This window comes from Heteronotia binoei, chromosome 10 (assembly GCF_032191835.1).
Source record: "Heteronotia binoei isolate CCM8104 ecotype False Entrance Well chromosome 10, APGP_CSIRO_Hbin_v1, whole genome shotgun sequence".
Lineage (NCBI taxonomy): Eukaryota > Metazoa > Chordata > Lepidosauria > Squamata > Gekkonidae > Heteronotia > Heteronotia binoei.
In genome coordinates this window covers 11,270,684-11,289,288 of record NC_083232.1, presented here as the reverse complement: position 1 = coordinate 11,289,288, position 18,605 = coordinate 11,270,684, and the positions used below count along the sequence as shown (strand labels likewise).

Below are 18,605 nucleotides of genomic sequence, written 5' to 3'. Positions count from 1 at the left end.
CGCGATTTGTTAATTTTACTGCATACTGCTGTTTTTGTTGCTTTCGCATGCTCATGCTATTCAGATCAAAGGTTTGTGCGATTTGTTAATTTTACTGCATACTGCTGTTTTTGTTGCTTTCGCATGCTCATGCTACTCAGATCAAAGGTTTGCGCGATTTGTTAATTTTACTGCATACTGCTGTTTTTGTTGCTTTCGCATGCTCATGCTACTCAGATGAAAGGTTTGCGCGATTTGTTAATTTTACTGCATACTGCTGTTTTTGTTGCTTTCGCATGCTCATGCTACTCAGATGAAAGGTTTGCGCGATTTGTTAATTTTACTGCATACTGCTGTTTTTGTTGCTTTCGCATGCTCATGCTACTCAGATGAAAGGTTTGCGCGATTTGTTAATTTTACTGCATACTGCTGTTTTTGTTGCTTTCACATGCTCATGCTACTCAGATCAAAGGTTTGCGCGATTTGTTAATTTTACTGCATACTGCTGTTTTTGTTGCTTTCGCATGCTCATGCTACTCAGATCAAAGGTTTGCTCGATTTGTTAATTTTACTATTCTGTCATTGTACCATTTTACATTCTAAACCACTGCCTACCAGATAATTTCACTTCACTGTCACTGGTTCTTAAATCTGTACCATGTTGCATTCTGGGCCACTGCCTCCCAGCTATGTATGGCTCCGCTCAGCTCTGTATGGCTTTGCTCCCTGTGCCGGATTCCTCGTCTGATGAAGTGTGCTTAAGAGCACACGAAAGCTGACGTTCTAAATAAAAATAGGTCGGTCTTAAAGGTGCAACTTGACTCCTGCTTTGTTCAACTGCTTCAGACCAACACGGCTGCCCATTTGGATTTACTTCCTTGAAGGCAATTAATGGGTTCTCAAGAGAAAAGTCAAACTTGAGAGGCTGAATGATGAACCAGTCTCTGTCTCATTTTTTTTTCTTGAGGATGCAGTAGCTGCGGGGGGAGGGGACTTATTCAGGCTGTATGAGTCAGTTTGTATCTGTTGGTATTGTTGCCAACCTCCAGGTCAGGTCTGGAGTTCTCCAGGTACGGCCTGGATGGGAAGCAGAGATACAAACCTTTATAAAAGACACAGAAGTGTTTCTTTTGTTTTTCTTCTTCTTTGTATCTCTCCCGTGGGATCCAGGGAAGTGGGCAAAGGAAGTTCTGGCTCTTTCCCTCCCCCCTCAGGGGATGAGGAGGGGAGAAGCCTCAGCCAATAGAAGGAAAAGAGGCTTGGCACAGTAGTAGCTCTGCTGTATGATTGAGAGAGCCTGGCAAAGCAAGCTCTGCTCCCCCCAAGGGAGGAGCCTCAGCCAATGGAGAAAATAGAGGTTTTGCTCTGTAGCTCCTGCGCAATTGAGCAAGCCTGGCAAAGCAAGCGGGGATGCAGAAGGAAGCAAGAGAGAGGGAGAAGGAAGCAGACGGGAGCCAGTTGCTTGGGGACCTGATAGGAAGAAGAAAAAGACTGCAGATTTATACCCCACCCTTCTCTCTGAATCAGAGTCTCAGAGCGGCTTAAAGGAGCCTTCCAGGGTCCTGATTCACCCCCCGGGCTGCATGTTTGACACCCCTGACGTAGACTGTGAAACAGACATTGGCTGGAAAGGGTAGATTCAATTTCCATTCCACGCTCTATCCTGCATCAACAACACCCTTGAATGGCACCAGCAGCACATGGGAGAGGCTCAGACACACGATGCTGGAGTGCCGTGCATCAAAAAGAAGTATAAGCTGAGGGGACCAGCGCGCTCCAGTGCAGACTCTTCTCGCAAGTCCTTCGGCAGACAAGTACTTGGAAGAAATTTCCTCTAGTCCTGGTTCGCAGGAAAGATGACAGAACACCTCTTGTTGATTCCCTCCCAGCTCTCCGCGAGCGCCCTGGCAACCGTCATTCATGCCTGCATCCTTTCAAGGCCAGGTAACCGTAAAGCGCTCTGCACGCAGCTGCCCTTGAAACCGTTTCAAAGCTGCTACAGAGCTGGGTCTGCCACTGTACGTTAGTGGTGTGTGTGTGCGCAACTGTAGATGAGCCTGTGTCATCAAAGAGAGCCAGTTTGGTGCAGTGGTGAAGTGCGCGGCCTCTTTTCTGGGAGAACCGGGTCTGATTCACTCCTCCATTTGCAGCTGCTGGCATGGCCTTGGGTCAGCCATAGCTCTAATAGAGAGCCAGTTTGGTGTAGTGGTTAAGTGAGCGGACTCTTATCTGGGAGAACCGGGTTTGATTCCCCGCTCCTCCACTTGCAGATGCTGGAAGGGCCTTGGGTCAGCTATAGCTCTAATAGAGTGCCAGTTTGGTGTAATGGTTAAGTGCGCGGACTCCTATCTGGGAGAACCGGGTTTGATTCTCCACTCCTCCATTTGCAGCTGCCGGAATGGCCTTGGGTCAGCTATAGCTCTAATAGAGAGCCAGTTTGGTGTAATGGTTAAGTGTGCGGACTCCTATCTGGGAGAACCGGGTTTGATTCCCCACTACTCCATTTGCAGCTGCTGGAATGGCCTTGGGTCAGTCATAGCTCTAACAGAGAGTCAGTTTGGTGTAGTGGTTAAGTGTGCGGACTCATCTGGGAGAACCGGGTTTGATTCCCCACTCCTCCACTTGCACTTGCTGGAATGGCCTTGGGTCAGCCATAGCTCTAATAGAGAGCCAGTTTGGTGTAGTGGTTAAGTGTGTGGACTCTTTTCTGGGAGTACTGGGTTTGATTCCCCACTCCTCCATTTGCAGCTCCTGGAATGGCCTTGGGTCACCCATAGCTCTCGTAGGAGTTGTCTTTGAAAGGGCAGTTTCTGTTAGAGCCCTCTCAGCCCCACCTACCTCACAGGGTGTCTGTTGTGGGGGAGGAAGGGAAAGGAGATTGTAAGCTGCTCTGAGACTCTGAGATTCAGGATGAAGAAGAAGACTGCAGATTTATACCCCACCCTTCTCTCCAAATCAGAGACTCAGAGCAGCTTACAATCTCCTTTACCTTTCTCCCCTCCCACAACAGATACCCTGTGAGGTGGATGGGGCTGAGAGAACTCTCCTGGAAGCTGTCCTTTCAAGGACAACCTCTGCCAGAACTATGGCTGACCCAAGGCCATTCCAGCAGCTGCAAGTGGAGGAGTGGGGAATCAAACCCGGTTCTCCCAGATAAGAGCCCGTGCACTTAACCACTACACCAAACGGGCTTTCTATGAGAGCTATGGCTGACCCAAGGACATGCTAGCAGGTGCAAGTGGAGGAGTGGAGAATCAAACCTGGTTCTCCCAGATAAGAATCCACACACTTAACCACTACACCAGCTGGCTCTCTATTAGAGCTATGGCTGACCCAAGGCCATTCCAGCAGCTGCAAGTGGAGGAGTGGGGAATCAAACCTGGTTCTCCCAGATAAGAGTCCACACACTTCACCAATACATCAAACTGGCTTTAATCTAATCTAAGACTAATCTAAAGAGTCTTTTCCCTGTCACAAATGGCTACTGAAATAAAGCAGCTTCATCTGGAATGCTGTTTTGATGTCCTAATTTTTTTACTTGTGGTTTGAGGGGGACTTTAGATGTGGCCTAAGAATAATTTCTATAGAATACTAGACTAGAGCCTAAGAAAGCTTGGTTAAAATGCTTCACTCGGACATAAAATCCAATGAATGAATGACAGGGTATTTTTACACTGGCAGTTTGTGCCTCTCTATCACCGCATTGGAAACTCGCCTTTTACATTAGCTAACGTTCTCACAACTGTTCTGCATCGTTGCTGCCCGAAGCATCTACCTTTGTGTCGGTTAGATGAGTTTCCGAGCTGCTGCTGCTGCAACGTTTTTCTCCACACTAGTTTTGATCTGGTCTTTTCTCTGCAGGCGTTTCAAACTTGTATTGTAGAAGTTTTCATGCGTTTTAAAAGACTCCTCCAAAAGCCACCGCAAGGTGCAGTCATTTGCACGAGAACTGACAGCACTTGAAATGTTTCCATATCATTGCTTGCCTCATCTAGTAATTTAAATTTGTATTGTTTTTGCAGGGTTGACATGATTTCCAAGCAATCGTATACATTGAACTAAGCACTGGTATTCTGGCTGCCCTCTGATCAGAGACACCCCCACCCCCAGCCCCAAACGGAAACGCTTAAATGTAAAAGGAAAATAATCAAAGCGGAACAGTGGCAGGCGATTTGAAGACTCTAAAACTCTGCATCAAACTGAATGTAAAAATACCCATTGAGTCCACACACTTAACCACTACACCGAACTGGCTCACACTACACCGAACTGGCTCACACTACACCGAACTGGCTCACACAGAAGGCAGGGTATAAATCCAGTATCACCACCACCACTATCGTCATCATCATCAAAGGCTCACTAACATGGTGCTTCAGCAATTCCAGGGTCAGCGCTGGTTTTCCTAGCAAAAGTCCTACAATTGCTCCTTGCGAAGTAGGAGTGACCAACATCCGGGAGTGGAGGCAGGAGCCATTAGCTGGATGTTGGAAGGACCCCGTCTTCAGAGCTGGACTGGGTTGGGGGGCTGGGAGCATCCAGCATACCCTAAGGCAGAGCAAAGCTGCTACTTCCATGATGGGAAACGAAATAATTGTGGGTTTTTTTAAAAAATGGGGAGCGGAAATTAATGCAGGGTGACAGCTTCCAGAGGAGATTGGATAAACATCTGGAGCAGAGGTCCATCAGTGGCTATTAGCCACAAAGTATAAATGGAACCAGTGTTTCCTCTAAGCTGTGGAGTCTTGTGAGCAAAATTTCTCGTTTGTGAGCTATTGGTGTTAGAATTGTGAGCTACTGCATCCATTAGTTTGCTCTGGGGCCACTTTTCCTGAGCTAAGACAAAAATGTGTGAACCGGAGGCTAAAAAACTGTGATCCAGCTCACACTAACTCAGCTTAGAGGGAACATTGGATGGAACTCACTGTCTGGGGCAAATGATGTTCTGTCTTCTTGGTGCTTGAGGGGCAACAGTGGGAGGGCTTCTAGTATCCTGATCCCACTGGTGGACCTCCTGACGGCACCTGAGTTCTGGCGGACTCTTATCTGGGAGAACCAGGTTTGATTCCCCACTCCTCCACTTGCAGCTGCTGGAATGGCCTTGCGTCAGCAATAGCTCTCACAGAGCTGTCCTTGAAAGGGCAGCTTGTGGGAGAGCTCTCTCAGCCCCACCTACCTCACATGGTGTTTGTTGTAGGGGAGGAAAGTAAAGGAGATTGTGAGCCACTCTGAAGGCGGGATATAAATCCAATATCCAACTGGAGAGCCAGTTTGGTGTAGTGGTTAAGTGCGCGGACTCTTATCTGGGAGAACCGGGTTTGATTCCCCATTCCCCCACATGCACCTGCTGGAATGGCCTTGGGTCAGCCATAGCTCTCGTAGGAGTTGTCCTTGAAAGGGCAGCTGCTGTGAGAGTCCTCTCAGCCCCACCCACCTCGCAGGGTGCCTGTTGTGGGGGATAGGGTTGCCAAGTCCTCTTCAAGCCCCAGCGGGGGACATTCGCGCATGCGACGAAATGGCATCACCCAGAAGTGCCATCATGAAAATAGCGGCGCCCACGCGGGCCACTCTAGGCCTTTCCAGGAAAACTCTATGGTTTTCCGGAACGCTCTAGCCATTTGGGAGGTTAAAACTCTATGGTACCTATTGTATCTAGCCATTTGGGAGGTTAAAACTCTATTGGTACCTATTGTATTATTATTATTATTATTATTATACAGCTTACTGCCTGGTTGCTAACAGGCCATAGGCTGGTACTGGTCCACGAACTGGGGGTTGGAGACCCCTGCTCTAAACTATTTAGATTGGGACCATGGCTCAGAACCACGAGGGGTTTACTCCTTCCAAACCACACTCTTTTTAAAATGTCAATCAGCTTCCTGTTGGTCTGATTTGCCTTGGGAAAAAATCATAAGTTTTCCCTACTTGGGCAAATAGGCCTTTCAATTTTTTTAATTTTAGCTGTCAAGTGATCTGGGTACATCTGTCTTCTTCTCTCCACCTTCTCAGTTGCGGAAGATGAAATTGGGGTTGACAGGAGACAATGAGATCTTCTGGGGGCACAGGGCTCACTGCCCCAAAACCTCCATCGAGAATTTTGGCCCGTCCTTTCATCTTATATACGGGCTGAAAGAGCTGAGAACTCCAGAGCCTAAACTCCATGTTCTAAATATTAATCGTTGGCATAAATTACAAGGAGCAACTATGTTATGTGTCATGTTCTATACTGTTAAGGCTTTGACAGAGAATGTTGAGAGGGTAGATTTTTTAAAAAAATAATAATAATTTGTGTCTTTCTCTTATTATATTCAAATTCCAGGTTGACCCACCAAAGCTGGTCGGCAGGAGATTCAGAAAAGACCAAAGAAGAAGAGTTGGTTTTTATACCCTGCTTTTCTCTACCCTTAAAGAGTCTCAAAGTGGCTTACAATTATCCCTCCTTTCCTCTCCCCACAACATGTGCTGGTGCAGGCAGGTGGAGCTGAGAGAATCACAGAATCATGGAGTCAGAAGGGACCTCCAGGGTCATCTAGTCCAACCCCCTGCACAATGCAGGAGATTCACAAACCAGGAGCTTGAGAATACTCACTTGGAGGACTGTGTTCAGTTTTGGGCACCACATTTTAACAAAGGATATACACAAGCTGGAACAGTTCCAGAGGAGGGCAACAAAGATGGTGAAGGGTCTGGATACCAAGTCTTATGAAGAAAAGTTGGATTTGGGTGTGTTTAGCCTGGAGAGGAGGTGGGTGAAAGGCGATATGATCACCATCTTCAAGTACTTGAACGACTGTCATATAGAGGATGGCGTGGAATTGTTTTCTGTTGCCCCAGAAGGTAGGACCAGAACCAACGGATTGAAATTAAATCAAAGAAGTTTCCCGCTCAATATTAGGAAAAATGTCACAGCATCATAGAATTATAGAGTTGGAAGGGACCTCCAGGGTCATCTAGTCCAACCCACTGCACAATGCAAGAAACTCACAAATACCTCCCCCTAAATTCACAGCATCCGCATTGTGGTTAGATGGCCATCTAGCCTCTGTTTAAAAACCTCCAAGAAAGGAGAGTCCACCACCTCCTGAGGAAGCCTGTTCCATTGAGGAACTGCTCTAACAGTCAGGAAGTTCTTCCTAATGTTGAGCCGCAAACTCTTTTGATTTAATTCCAACCTGTTGGTTCTGGTCCTGCCTTCCGGGGCCACAGAAAACAATTCCACACTATCCTCTTTATGACAGCCCTTCAAGTCCTTGAAGATGGTGATCATATCATCTGTCAGCCGCCTCCTCTCCAGGCTAAATATGCACAGCTCCTTCATCCTTTCTTCATAGGACTTGGTCTCCAATTATACTCTTAATAGATCAGGGGTGGCCATTGCCAACTAGCTCTCCAGATGTTTTTGCCTACAACTCCCATCAGTCCCAGCCATTGGCCATGCTGGCTGGGGCTGATGGGAATTGTAGGCAAAAAAACATCTGGAGAGCTACCATTGGCCAGCCCTGCAATAGATCACTGCTCTGTGAATTTGATCTCTCTATGAATTTCCATCTCTTGCAGTTCAGGGGCTGACTCCCATCAGGCCCCCAAGCGACTGGCTGTCCTCTGCTTCCTTCTCCCTCTCTCTTGCTTCCTTCTCCATCACAGCTTGCTTTGCCAGGCTTGCTCAATGGCGCAGCAGAGCTACAGAGCAAAGCCTCTATTTTTTCCATTGGCTAAGTTTAGAGTATGCTGCTCTTAACCACTACTAATTGCAGATTTATACCCCGCCCTTCTCTCTGAATCAGAGACTCACAGCGGCTTACTATCTCCCATATCTTCTCCCCCCACAACAGACACCCTGTGAGGTGGGTGGGGCTGAGAGAGCTCTGACAGAAGCTGCCCTTTCAAGTACAACCTCTGCCAGAGCTGTGGCTGACCCAAGGCCATTCCAGCAGCTGTAAGTGGAGGAGTGGGGAATCAAACCCTATTCTCCCAGATAAGAGTCCGCACACTTAACCACTATACCAAATTGGCTCTCCACTGGGTCTCAGTAGAGACATTTCTGCACACACTGCTTACTTAACAGAATTCACACAGCCCAGATGTGGGGATGTTCCCTGAAGGGAGCCATCAAATTCACAGAGCTGTGATCTATTGGCTTTATTAGGCATAGAATCATAGAGCTGGAAGGGACCTCTAGGGTCATCTAGTCCAACCCCCTGCACAATGCAGGAAACTCACAAACACTTCCCCCTAAATTCACAGGATCTTCATTGCTGTCAGATGGCCCTCAAGACTCTGTTTTAAAACCTCCAAGGAAGGAGAGCTCACCACCTCCCGAGGAAGCCTGTTCCACTGAGGAACCGCTCTAATGGTCAGGAAGTTCTTCCTAATGTTGAGCCGGAAACTCTTTGGATTTAATTTCAACCCATTGGTTCTGGTCCTACCTTCCGGGCCCACAGAAAACAATTTCACACCATCCTCTCTAGGACAGCCCTTCAAGTACTTGAAGATGGTGATCCTATCACCTCTCAGCCGCCTCCTCTCCAGCTAAACATGTCCAGCTCCTTCAACCTTTCTTCACAGGACTTGGATCTCCAGACCCCTCACCATCTTCGTCGCCCTCCTCTAGATCCATTCCAGCTTGTATATATACTTCTTAAAATGTGGTGCCCAAAACTGAACACAAGACTCCAGGTGAGGTCTTACCAGAGCAGAGTAAAGCAATACCATCACATCACGTGATCTGGACACGAGACTTCTGTCGATACAGCTCAAAACTGCATTTGCCTTTTTAGCCACCGCATCACACTGCCAACTCATGTTCAGCTAAACATCCCCAGCTCCTTCATCACCCTCCTCTGGACCCGTTCCAGCTTGTCTATATCCTTCGTAGCATAGTAGGAGCATAACTGGATCCTTAAGGGTTAGAAGCTGTGTACCTCTAAATGCCACTGATGTGGGTAGGTGGAAAGAAAGCGACTTTAAATGCATTTCTCCAAGCCGCTAGCTTGACATGGAGAAGTGATTTAAAGAGAGAAATGACTTCTCTACACTGGCTGGCAGAGCTCTACGCTTCTAGGAGAGCTCTCTTGGCCCCATCCATCTCACAGGGTGATGGGGACTTCGAGAGTCACATGGATATGTGTGAAAATGCCACGTGTGGCTCCCAAGCTGCAGTTTGGCCACCCCTTCTTCAGAGGCTATTTCTGGAGGAGGAGGGGAGAAATTTCCACTGGAGACGGTCACCACACACACTCCAGATTCAATCCTTGCAAGAGCAGCAGCATCTGCCAATCAGATTACTAAGGGTCATCTTTTCTATCCCCTTCGTTTGAGATGTTGGCTTTTGCCATAAATAAAATCTATCTAGATCTAAATAAAATAAGGGTCATCTTTTCAAGCCGGCTGGTTTGCTGTGCTCCTCTTGGGACATTTTGGGACTTTTTTTTAAGACGCCGGTGTACCCACGGGGGGCCCCCAAGTCCTTGTGAGCTCCACTGAACATCTGTGACGTTCTGCTGGGAGAATCCTAGATGCCCCGTCCGAAGTTGCCTTCACAGGGCAGAGTGACCTAGAAAAATCTCTTTTCAGCCCAAGATGTCTACTCTCTGCATCCGTGTCCCTATCGGTGGACAGCTCACTGGGTACCAGCACTTGGCTTTCCGTTCTGGGGCTCCATTCCCTGGAACTACAAAGCCGGAACAAGGAGGAGAGCGCCTCTGAGCATGGACAGGTTGCTTCTGCCTCCTCTTCCTCACTGCACAACCAAGAGCATCTGGAATTAGGCAAGAGGGATTCGGGGTCAGTCAGTCTAGATCAGGGGTGTCAAAAGCGCAGCCCGTCGGCTGAATCAGACCTCTGGAATCAGACCAGGCTTCTATCAGGTCCCCACCAAGCAAGTCTGCTTCCTTCTCCCTCTCTCTTGCTTCCTTCTGTGTCCTAGCTTGCATTGCCAGGATTTCTCAGTCGCACAGGAGCTACAAAGCAAAGCCTCTATTTTCTCAATTGGCTGAGGCTCCTCCCTTGGGGAGGAAGGGGAGAGGGAAAGCTTGCTTTGCCAGGCTTGCTCAATCGCACAGGAGCTACAGAGCAAAGCCTCTATTTTCTCCATTGGCTGAGGCTCCTCCCTTGGGGAGGAAGGGGGGAGGGAAAGCTTGTTTTGCCAGGCTTGCTCAATTGCACAGAAGCTACAGAGCAAAGCCTCTATTTTCTCCACTGGCTGAGGCTCCCCCCTTGGGGAGGAAGGGGGGGAGGGAAAGCTTGCTTTGCCAGGCTTGCTCAATCGCACAGGAGCTACAGAGCAAAGCCTCTATTTTCTCCATTGGCTGAGGCTCCTCCCTTGGGGAGGAAGGGGGGAGGGAAAGCTTGCTTTGCCAGGCTTGCGCAATCGCACAGGAGCTACAGAGCAAAGCCTCTATTTTCTCCACTGGCTGAGGCTCCTCCCTTGGGGAGGAAGGGGGAGGAAAGCTTGCTTTGCCAGGCTTGCTGAATCGCACAGGAGCTACAGAGCAAAGCCTCTATTTTCTCCACTGGCTAAGGCTCCTCCCTTGGGGAGGAAGGGGAGAGGGAAAGCTTGCTTTGCCAGGCTTGCTCAATCGCACAGGAGCTACAGAACAAAGCCTCTATTTTCTCCACTGGCTGAGGCTCTTCCCTTGGGGAGGAAAGGGGGGAGGAGGGAGAGCTCTCTTTGATACTGACCACAATATTACAAGAGTACTAATATTTTAATTGTGTTTGTCTGGATCCCTTATAAAGTTTACCTGTCTGTTAACCGGCAGATACATTTTATGACACGGCCCGATGAGTTCTCATTTCTGTCAAATCCGACCCTCATAACAAATGAGTTGGATGCCCCCGTTTACGGAAGGAGCACTTGGGAGCTCCTGTCGTTCCAAGCCCAGGCAAGCCCGATCTAGTCAGATCTCGGAAGCTAAGCAGGGTCGACTCTGGCAAGTACTTGGCTGGGAGACCTCTGAGGAATACCAGCAGTCAGGAAGGCGGGGCAGGCTCTACTCAGCCACCTCTCTGAATATCCCTTAGGGCCCCAGTAGGGGGCAGGTAGAGGAAGAAGACTGCAGATTTATACCCCACCCTTTTCTCTGAATCAGAGACTCAGAGCGGCTCACAATCTCCTCTATCTTCTCCCGCCGCAACAGACACCCTGTGTGGTGGGTGGGGCTGAGAGCCAGTTTGGTGTAGAGGCTAAGTGTGTGGACTCTTCCCTGGGACAACTGGGTTTGATTCCCCACTCCTCCACTTGCACCTGCTGGGATGGCCTTGGGTCAGCCCTAGCTCTGGCAGAGGTTGTCCTTGAAAGGGCAGCTGCTGTGAGAGCCTTCTCAGCCCCACCCACCTCACAGGGTGTCTGTTGTGGGGGAAGAAGGTAAAGGAGATTGTGAGCAGCTCTGAGACTCTTCGGAGTGGAGGGCGGGATATAAATCCAATATCTTCATCTACCTCACAGGGTGCCTGTTGTGGGGGATGAAGGCAAAGGAGATTGTGAGCCGCTCTGAGACTCTTCGGAGTGGAGGGCAGGATATAAATCCAATATCTTCATCTACCTCACAGGGTGCCTGTTGTGGGGGATGAAGGTAAAGGAGATTGTGAGCCGCTCTGAGACTCTTCGGAGTGGAGGGCAAGATATAAATCCAATATCTTCATCTACCTCACAGGGTGCCTGTTGTGGGGGATGAAGGTAAAGGAGATTGTGAGCCGCTCTGAGACTCTTCGGAGTGGAGGGCAGGATATAAATCCAATATCTTCATCTACCTCACAGGGTGTCTGTTTTGGGGGAGGAAGGTAAAGGAGATTGTGAGCCCCTCTGAGACTCTTCGGAGTGGAGGGCGGGATATAAATCCAATATCTTCATCTACCTCACAGGGTGCCTGTTGTGGGGGATGAAGGTAAAGGAGATTGTGAGCCGCTCTGAGACTCTTCGGAGTGGAGGGTGGGATATAAATCCAATATCTTCTTCTTCTCTCACAGCAGCTGCCCTTTCAAGGATAACTCCTGCCAGAGCTATGGCTGACCCAAGGCCCTTCCAGCAACTGCAAGTAGAGGAGTGAGGAATCAAACCTGTTTCTCTCAGATAAGAGTCCACACACTTAACCACTACACCAAACTGGCTCTCACTTAATACACACACACACTAAATACACAAAAGTACAAAGAAGAAAAGAAAAAGAAATGAAGCATAGCTTCATCAGGGCTGAAAGGGTGAGGCACAAAATGAGGTATACATGGACCTTATTTGGAGTCCGGTCATTGGTCCAATGAATTCAGTATAGTCTTCCCTAATTGACCTTGGCTCACAGGCAGAGAAAGGTCTTTCCCTTCACCAGCCAGTCAACTGATGGGTGGTTTGTACAACCGAACCAGGGATCTACTGAAACATGCCCAGCCCCAAGGTGCCACAGCTCCTCCTCATGAACACGGACAACAAATCCGTTTTACATCTCCACACCACGGAAGCCTTCTCGACAGCTTCACAATCAGTGTGGGAGAATTCTTTTTTAAACACAGAAATTAGACTAATACAAAGTTCCGAAATACAAACAATGAGGCTATTATAAAACCTCAAATTACACAAGCTCACGATTAATTTCTTATTCCAGACAGGAAAGCATTCCGTTTTCCCAAATTTATCAGAAATTTGGCCACGTCAGAGACAAGTTAATTTACATAGATGGATACACTCGACTAATTTCTCTAACCAATCAGCTTTCTCCGGGATTATCTTCTTCCAATTCTGAACAAAAGTTAGCCTTGCAGATGTTATGGCATTAAAAACAAACTCACAAACATCTTTAGAAGGGAATTCTACATGATTTATCAACAATGACAACAAAACCTTGGGGGATAATGGTAGCTCTTTCCTTATACCTTTAGAGACAACTGTGGGAGAATTTTTTCTTTCTTTTTTTTTGCCAAAATGCCATAACCTTTTTCTCTCTCCATAACTCTTTGTGTCCAAGTTCAAGTTCACCACATACGTTTTTAAAGTTTATTCACAGCAGAAGACAGCAAAAACAATACAGATAAAACCAATGCCGGCTACGGTAACGCATATAAATGGCGCTGAGAGAGCAGAGGTAAAATTGCTACAATCAATTATAAAACACACATACAGATTATAATGGGATTAAACACATAACGATCAAAATTTTGGTGAGGGTTGTCGTTCTCTGGTGAATGTTAACAACTCCAGGGAATATGAAAACACAGATATGCTTTCCCCCAAATTGGGGCATATGCCAGATGAATGCCAACAACCAGGACAAGGTGCCTGCCAACTTTCAACCAGGGTTCAGACACTCCCAAAATGTGTCTGCCATTCGGGACTTTTTCTACAATATATAAGAGATGCCCGGAACCAACAGATTGCCTAAGGGTTAGAAGGTAGAAATAAGGTTCCTTGGACTGCAAGAAGATCAAATCAGTCAGTCCTAAGGGATATCGACCCTGAATGTTCCCTGGAAGGTCAGATGCTGAAGCTGAAGCTCAAATACTTTGGCCACCCAATGAGAAGGGAGCGCTCCCTAGAAAAGAATCTTGAGAGTCCCTTGGACTGCAAGAAGATCAAATCAGTCAGTCCTAAGGGAAATCAACCCAGACTGTTCCCTGGAAGGTCAGATGCTGAAGCTGAAGCTCCAATACTTTGGCCACCCAATGAGAAGGGAGCACTCCCTGGAGAAGACCCTGATGCTGGGAAAGACAGAAGGCAAAAGAAGAAGGGGACGGCAAAAGAGGAGATGGCTGGACAGCGTTACTGATGGAACTAACACGAATTTGAGCAGACTTCGGAGGATGGTGGAAGACAGGAGGGCCTGGCGTGACTTGGTCCATGGGGTCGCAAAGGGTCGGAATCAACTGGGCGACTGAACAACAACCACAGTCCAAGGTACTCTGCGAAAGGTCTGAAAACCCAGATCTGCATTCCCCACTTCGGGGCGTATGCCAAATGAACGCCAACAACCAGCCTTGTGTCCCCACCAACTTTCAACTAGCTTTCAAGCACTCCCAAAATGTGTCTGCAATTTTGGACATTTACTACAATCGATAAGAGATGCTTGTCTCTTGTCCGAGCTTGTCTGAGAAGGCAGAAATAAGGTTTACGCACAGTCTAAGACACCCTAATTCTGAAAAAGGTCAGAAAACAGAACATGTTTTACTTCAAACTATCCAAACTCCAGAGGTCAGCCAGAGCTCACCTAGCGCACGGCTGCATGACGGCACATGGCAAGCCATACAACGGACAGGTCAACAGAGCATTCCATCCTCCTTCTTTACACTTGAATCAATGCAGCGACAGCAACCAATCTGTACCTACTCCTGTGGAAGCGCAGGTGCATACCTTGTATCTTCTGGTATGCACAGCACACGCATGAGATCCCACCTGTGAAACCCACAACAGCTCGCCAGCATGTGCTACATTTCCTTGGCTCCCTTCGAAATATCGGCAGTCCCCTTCGGCCCCGAGAGAAAACCCATTAGACAAGTCAGCGAACTCGCAGAAAACCAAAGCTGCCGTCTGCCACCGCGGGTCATCGGAGAGAGGGAATCTGGCGCACGTCTTTTGGAATGCAGCTTCTTGATTCCCAAGGAAAAATAGCCAAGGGGGTGAAACGGCTTGTCCCGATTTCTCCCCCAACCGCCTTTCCCTATGCCATACGAGGCGGTGAAGAAGAGAAAGAGGGGAGGGAAAGAAAAAAGAAACTGGCCACGCACTTACTGGTGGTGTTGTATTTGATCCCGTTGAAGAACTCCGGGCAGGGTCTCTCCACCAGCTCCCCGGCACCGGTCCTGGGCCAGCAGGTCCCGATCTGGTCTGTGGTGGAGTTGCAGTAGGGACCTTTGGAGGCAAAAGAAAGGAGAGAAGTGAGTGGAGGGGAGAGAACCCCGCTGGCACGGCCGAGCGAGTGGACTGTAACCCGAAGAACCTCTCCCCCTCGGGCAAGCCCTCCTCTCTGCCTACCGTCAAAACCATCCTGCAGAGCGTCCAAGAGGCTGCAGTTAGCGTCCAGTTCCTCGATAAAGTATTGAAGGATGATGGTCTCGTTCATGGTCCAGCCCAGGGAGGGGGGGGCAGAGATGCTAAGGGAGCTGTTCTCCTTTGCTTTTGTTTCCAGGCTCTCCCCCGGGCCGGGCTACACCGAAGCCATCTCTGCCGCCTCATGTAGATTCATTTCTGTCTCTCCTCTTCTCTCTCCTCTCTCTTTCTGCCTCTGCCTCTTGCAGAGGGGGGGCGGGCTGGCTGGAGCAAAACCCTCCTGGTTTTCAAACAGCAGCTCGGGGCCAATAAAAATCGCAGCCGCTTGCCTAAGCGAAAGGGGCTTTCTCCTCTAGCAGGGGGGGGGGGCGCCGTTCCTCCCCACCTCACATTTTGGATGCTCACATTTTGCAGCCCTCCCTCCTCTTTCGCAAAAGGGGAAAGGATGCAGGCAGAAGGAGCGGATCAGGGGGTTAAGGGTTCAGCTCAGCAGCTTTTAGTACTGGGGAAAAAAATCTTTCCTGATTCTCCCGTTGCCTTAAACAGATGTTCACATGTGCCTCTCCTCCCCCCTCCCTTCTACAATCCCAGCTCAATGGCACTATTTTCTCTTACTAGGAATCACTGCTCTTGGAGCCAATTCTTTTCATAGCTTGTAATCTGTTTATGGATGGACTGAAAACTACTTTATCATACACAGAATACAACTGGGTCCCAGGGAGAAATCCTCCTCCTCCTCCTCCTAATAATAATAATAATAATAATAAATAGGCTTTTTGAGCAGGAATGCACAGGAATGCAGTTCTGATTGACTTGGTGTCAAGGGTGTGGCCTAATATGCAAATGAGCTCCTGCTGGGCTTCTTCCACAAAGAGCCCTGTGTGAAACAATGGTGATGTCAGGGGGTGTGGCCTAACATGCAAATGAGGTCCTGCTGGGCTTCTTCCACAAAGAGCCCTGTGTGAAACAATGGTGATATCGGGGTGTGTGGCCTAATATGCAAATGAGTTCCTGCTGGGCTTCTTCTCCAAAGAGCCCTGAGTGAAACAATGGTGATGTCGGGGGTGTGGCCTAATATGCAAATGAATTCCTGCTGGGCTTCTTTCTCCAAAGAGCCCTGCGCGAAACAATGGTGATGTCAGGGGTGTGGCCTAATATGCAAATGAGTTCCTGCTGGGCCTTTTCCCACAAAGAGCCCTGTGTGGAACAATGGTGGTATCAGGGGGTGTGGCCTAATATGCAAATGAGTTCCTGCTGGGCTTTTTTTCTTCAAAGATCCCTGCGCGAAACAATGGTGCTGTCAGGGGGTGTGGCCTAATATGCAAATGAGTTCCTGCTGGGCTTCTTCCCCAAAGAGCCCTGCGTGAAACAATGGTGATGTCAGGGGTGTGTGGCCTAATATGCGAATGAGTTCCTGCTGGGCCTTTCCTTGGGTCAGGGTTCTGCTTTGGCCCTGATTCAGAAGCATCCATTTAAGCACTTAAAATCGAAGCCTCTGGAGGGGAGCCAAAAGACGTCTCAAGGGCTGGGAAAATACAAGAGGACAACAACTTCGAGAGCAGGGCAACATCTGTTCTGCGCTTACAAAGAGATCAGAACCAGCCAGCGATTCCCGCACCCCACCCCCCTCCGGGTGTCGCACTTGTTTCCCCCAGGGCTTCTTTTGAGCAGGAACGTGCAGGAACGCAGTTCTGACTGGCTCGGTGTCAGGAGGGGTGGCCCAATATGCAAACATGTTCCTGCTGGTTTTTTCCGACAAAAAGCCTTGTGTGAAACAGTGATGCCGTCAGGGGGTGCGGCGAGTGAGTTCCTGCTGGGCTTTTCCTGCAAAATATGCCCCGGTTTCACGGAAATCTTGCTTAGAGTCGTCTCCGCCTGCGTCTCCTCGAAAAGACCCACAACTGCGCAAATTGCCTGGCGTCTCAGTGAAGAAGATAGACTATGAACGGAGTAAGATAACACCGGGGAAAGGCTGCACTGGTTCCGCAGCCCCCCCACAACCGTGCATGTGCCAGCTCCAGCAGCAGCAGAGTTCTTCTGGGTGCGCGCAGAGTGTTTTTCACCTTCCAACCAAAGCAGGACTCTGAGTCCCGTGAAGCCGGGCGGTTTTTGCGGTTTGGGGGTAGAATCAGTCATCTGTTTGGACCGAACGAGGAACCCACAATAGGTTCATTGCTTAAGGATCCTCCGGGCGGGTGACAAATGACATATACAGATGACATTATCATTGACGCCATCGCCACTGTTATATCATTGTATTTACTTTATTGGTACCCTGTCTTTCTCCCCAGTGGGGACCCAAGGTGGCTTCCCTGGTTCTCCTCTCTTCCATTTTATCCTCACAACAACCCTGTGAGGTCGGTTAGGCCGAGAGACTGTGACTGGCCCAAGGTCACCCAGCAAGCTCCCATGGCAGAGCGAGGATCTGAACTTGGGTCTCCCAGATACTAATTCAACATTTTTAACCTCTGCACTGCACTGGCTTTTTATTACTACTGTTATGGATGTTGCTGTCGTTATCAGGGCTTTTTCCTTACCTTCCTCTCCGCACAAAAGACACCTTGTGAGCAATGTTCCCTCTAAGCTGCAGAGTCTTGTGAGCAGAAATTCTACTTTGTGAGCTACTGGCATTACAGTTGTGAGCTGCTGCACGAATTAGTGTGCTCTGGGGTCATTCTTCCTGAGCTAAGAGCAAAAGGTGTGAGCTGGAGGCTGAAGGTCTGTGAGCTAGCTCATGTTAACTCGGCTTCGAAGGAACACTGCTTGTGAGGTAGATGGGGCTGAGAGAGCTCTTGAGAGAACTGCTCTTGAGAGAACAGCTCTGTGTGAATTTGTGGCTGGCCCAAGTTCACTCAGCAGCTGCAGGTGGAGGAGTGGGGCATCAACCCCAGTTCTCCAGATCATAGAATCATAGAGTTGGAAGGGACCTCTAGGGTCATCTAGTCCAACCCCTTGCACAATGCAGGAAACTCACAAACACCCCCGCCTAAATCCACAGGATCTTCATTGCTGTCAGATGGCCATCTAGCCTCTGTTGAAAAACCTCCAAGGAAAGAGGGCCCACCACCTCCCAAGGAAGCCTGTTCCACTGAGGAATCGCTCTAACAGTCAGGAATCATAGAGTTTGGAAGGGACTTCCAGGGTCGTCTAGTCCAGCCCCCTGCACAATGCAGGAAACTCAGAAACATCTCCCCCTAAATTCACAGGATCTTCATTGCTGTCAGATGGCCATCTAGCCTCTGTTTCGAAACCTCCAAGGAAGGAGAGCCCACCACCTCCCGAGGAAGCCTGTTCCATTGAGAAATCGCTCTAACTCTCAGGAAGTTCTTCCTAATGTTGAGCCGGAAACTCTTTTGATTTAATTTCAACCCATTGGTTCCGGTTCTACCTTCCAGGGCCACAGAAAACAATTCCACACCATCCTCTATATGACAGCCCTTCAAGGACTTGAAGATGGTGATCATATCACCTCTCAGCTGCCTCCTCTCCAGGCTAAACATCCCCACCCAGCTCCTTCAACCTTTCCTCATAGGACTCGGTCTCCAGACCCCTCACCATCTTCGTCGCCCTCCTCTGGACCCGTTCCAGCTTGTCTATATCCTTCTTAAAATGTGGTGCCCAAAACTGAACACAATACTCCAGGTGAGGTCTTCCC

The 18,605-nt window shown here is 48.8% G+C and overlaps 1 protein-coding gene across 1 annotated transcript in view; it reads right to left on the bottom strand.

The window, feature by feature from the left end:
- The window catches only part of LOC132578344 (corticotropin-releasing factor receptor 2-like), a 212,922-nt gene extending 197,884 nt beyond the window's left edge, over positions 1 to 15,038 (bottom strand). The window contains exons 1-2 of the mRNA XM_060248288.1: positions 14,936 to 15,038; positions 14,693 to 14,812 (exon numbers count right to left, since the gene is read on the bottom strand). Of these exons, the coding sequence (XP_060104271.1) occupies positions 14,693 to 14,812; positions 14,936 to 15,023 (208 nt within the window). The 5' untranslated portion in view covers positions 15,024 to 15,038. The remainder of the gene's footprint in view (positions 1 to 14,692; positions 14,813 to 14,935) is intronic.
- Positions 15,039 to 18,605: the final 3,567 nt, after the last annotated feature.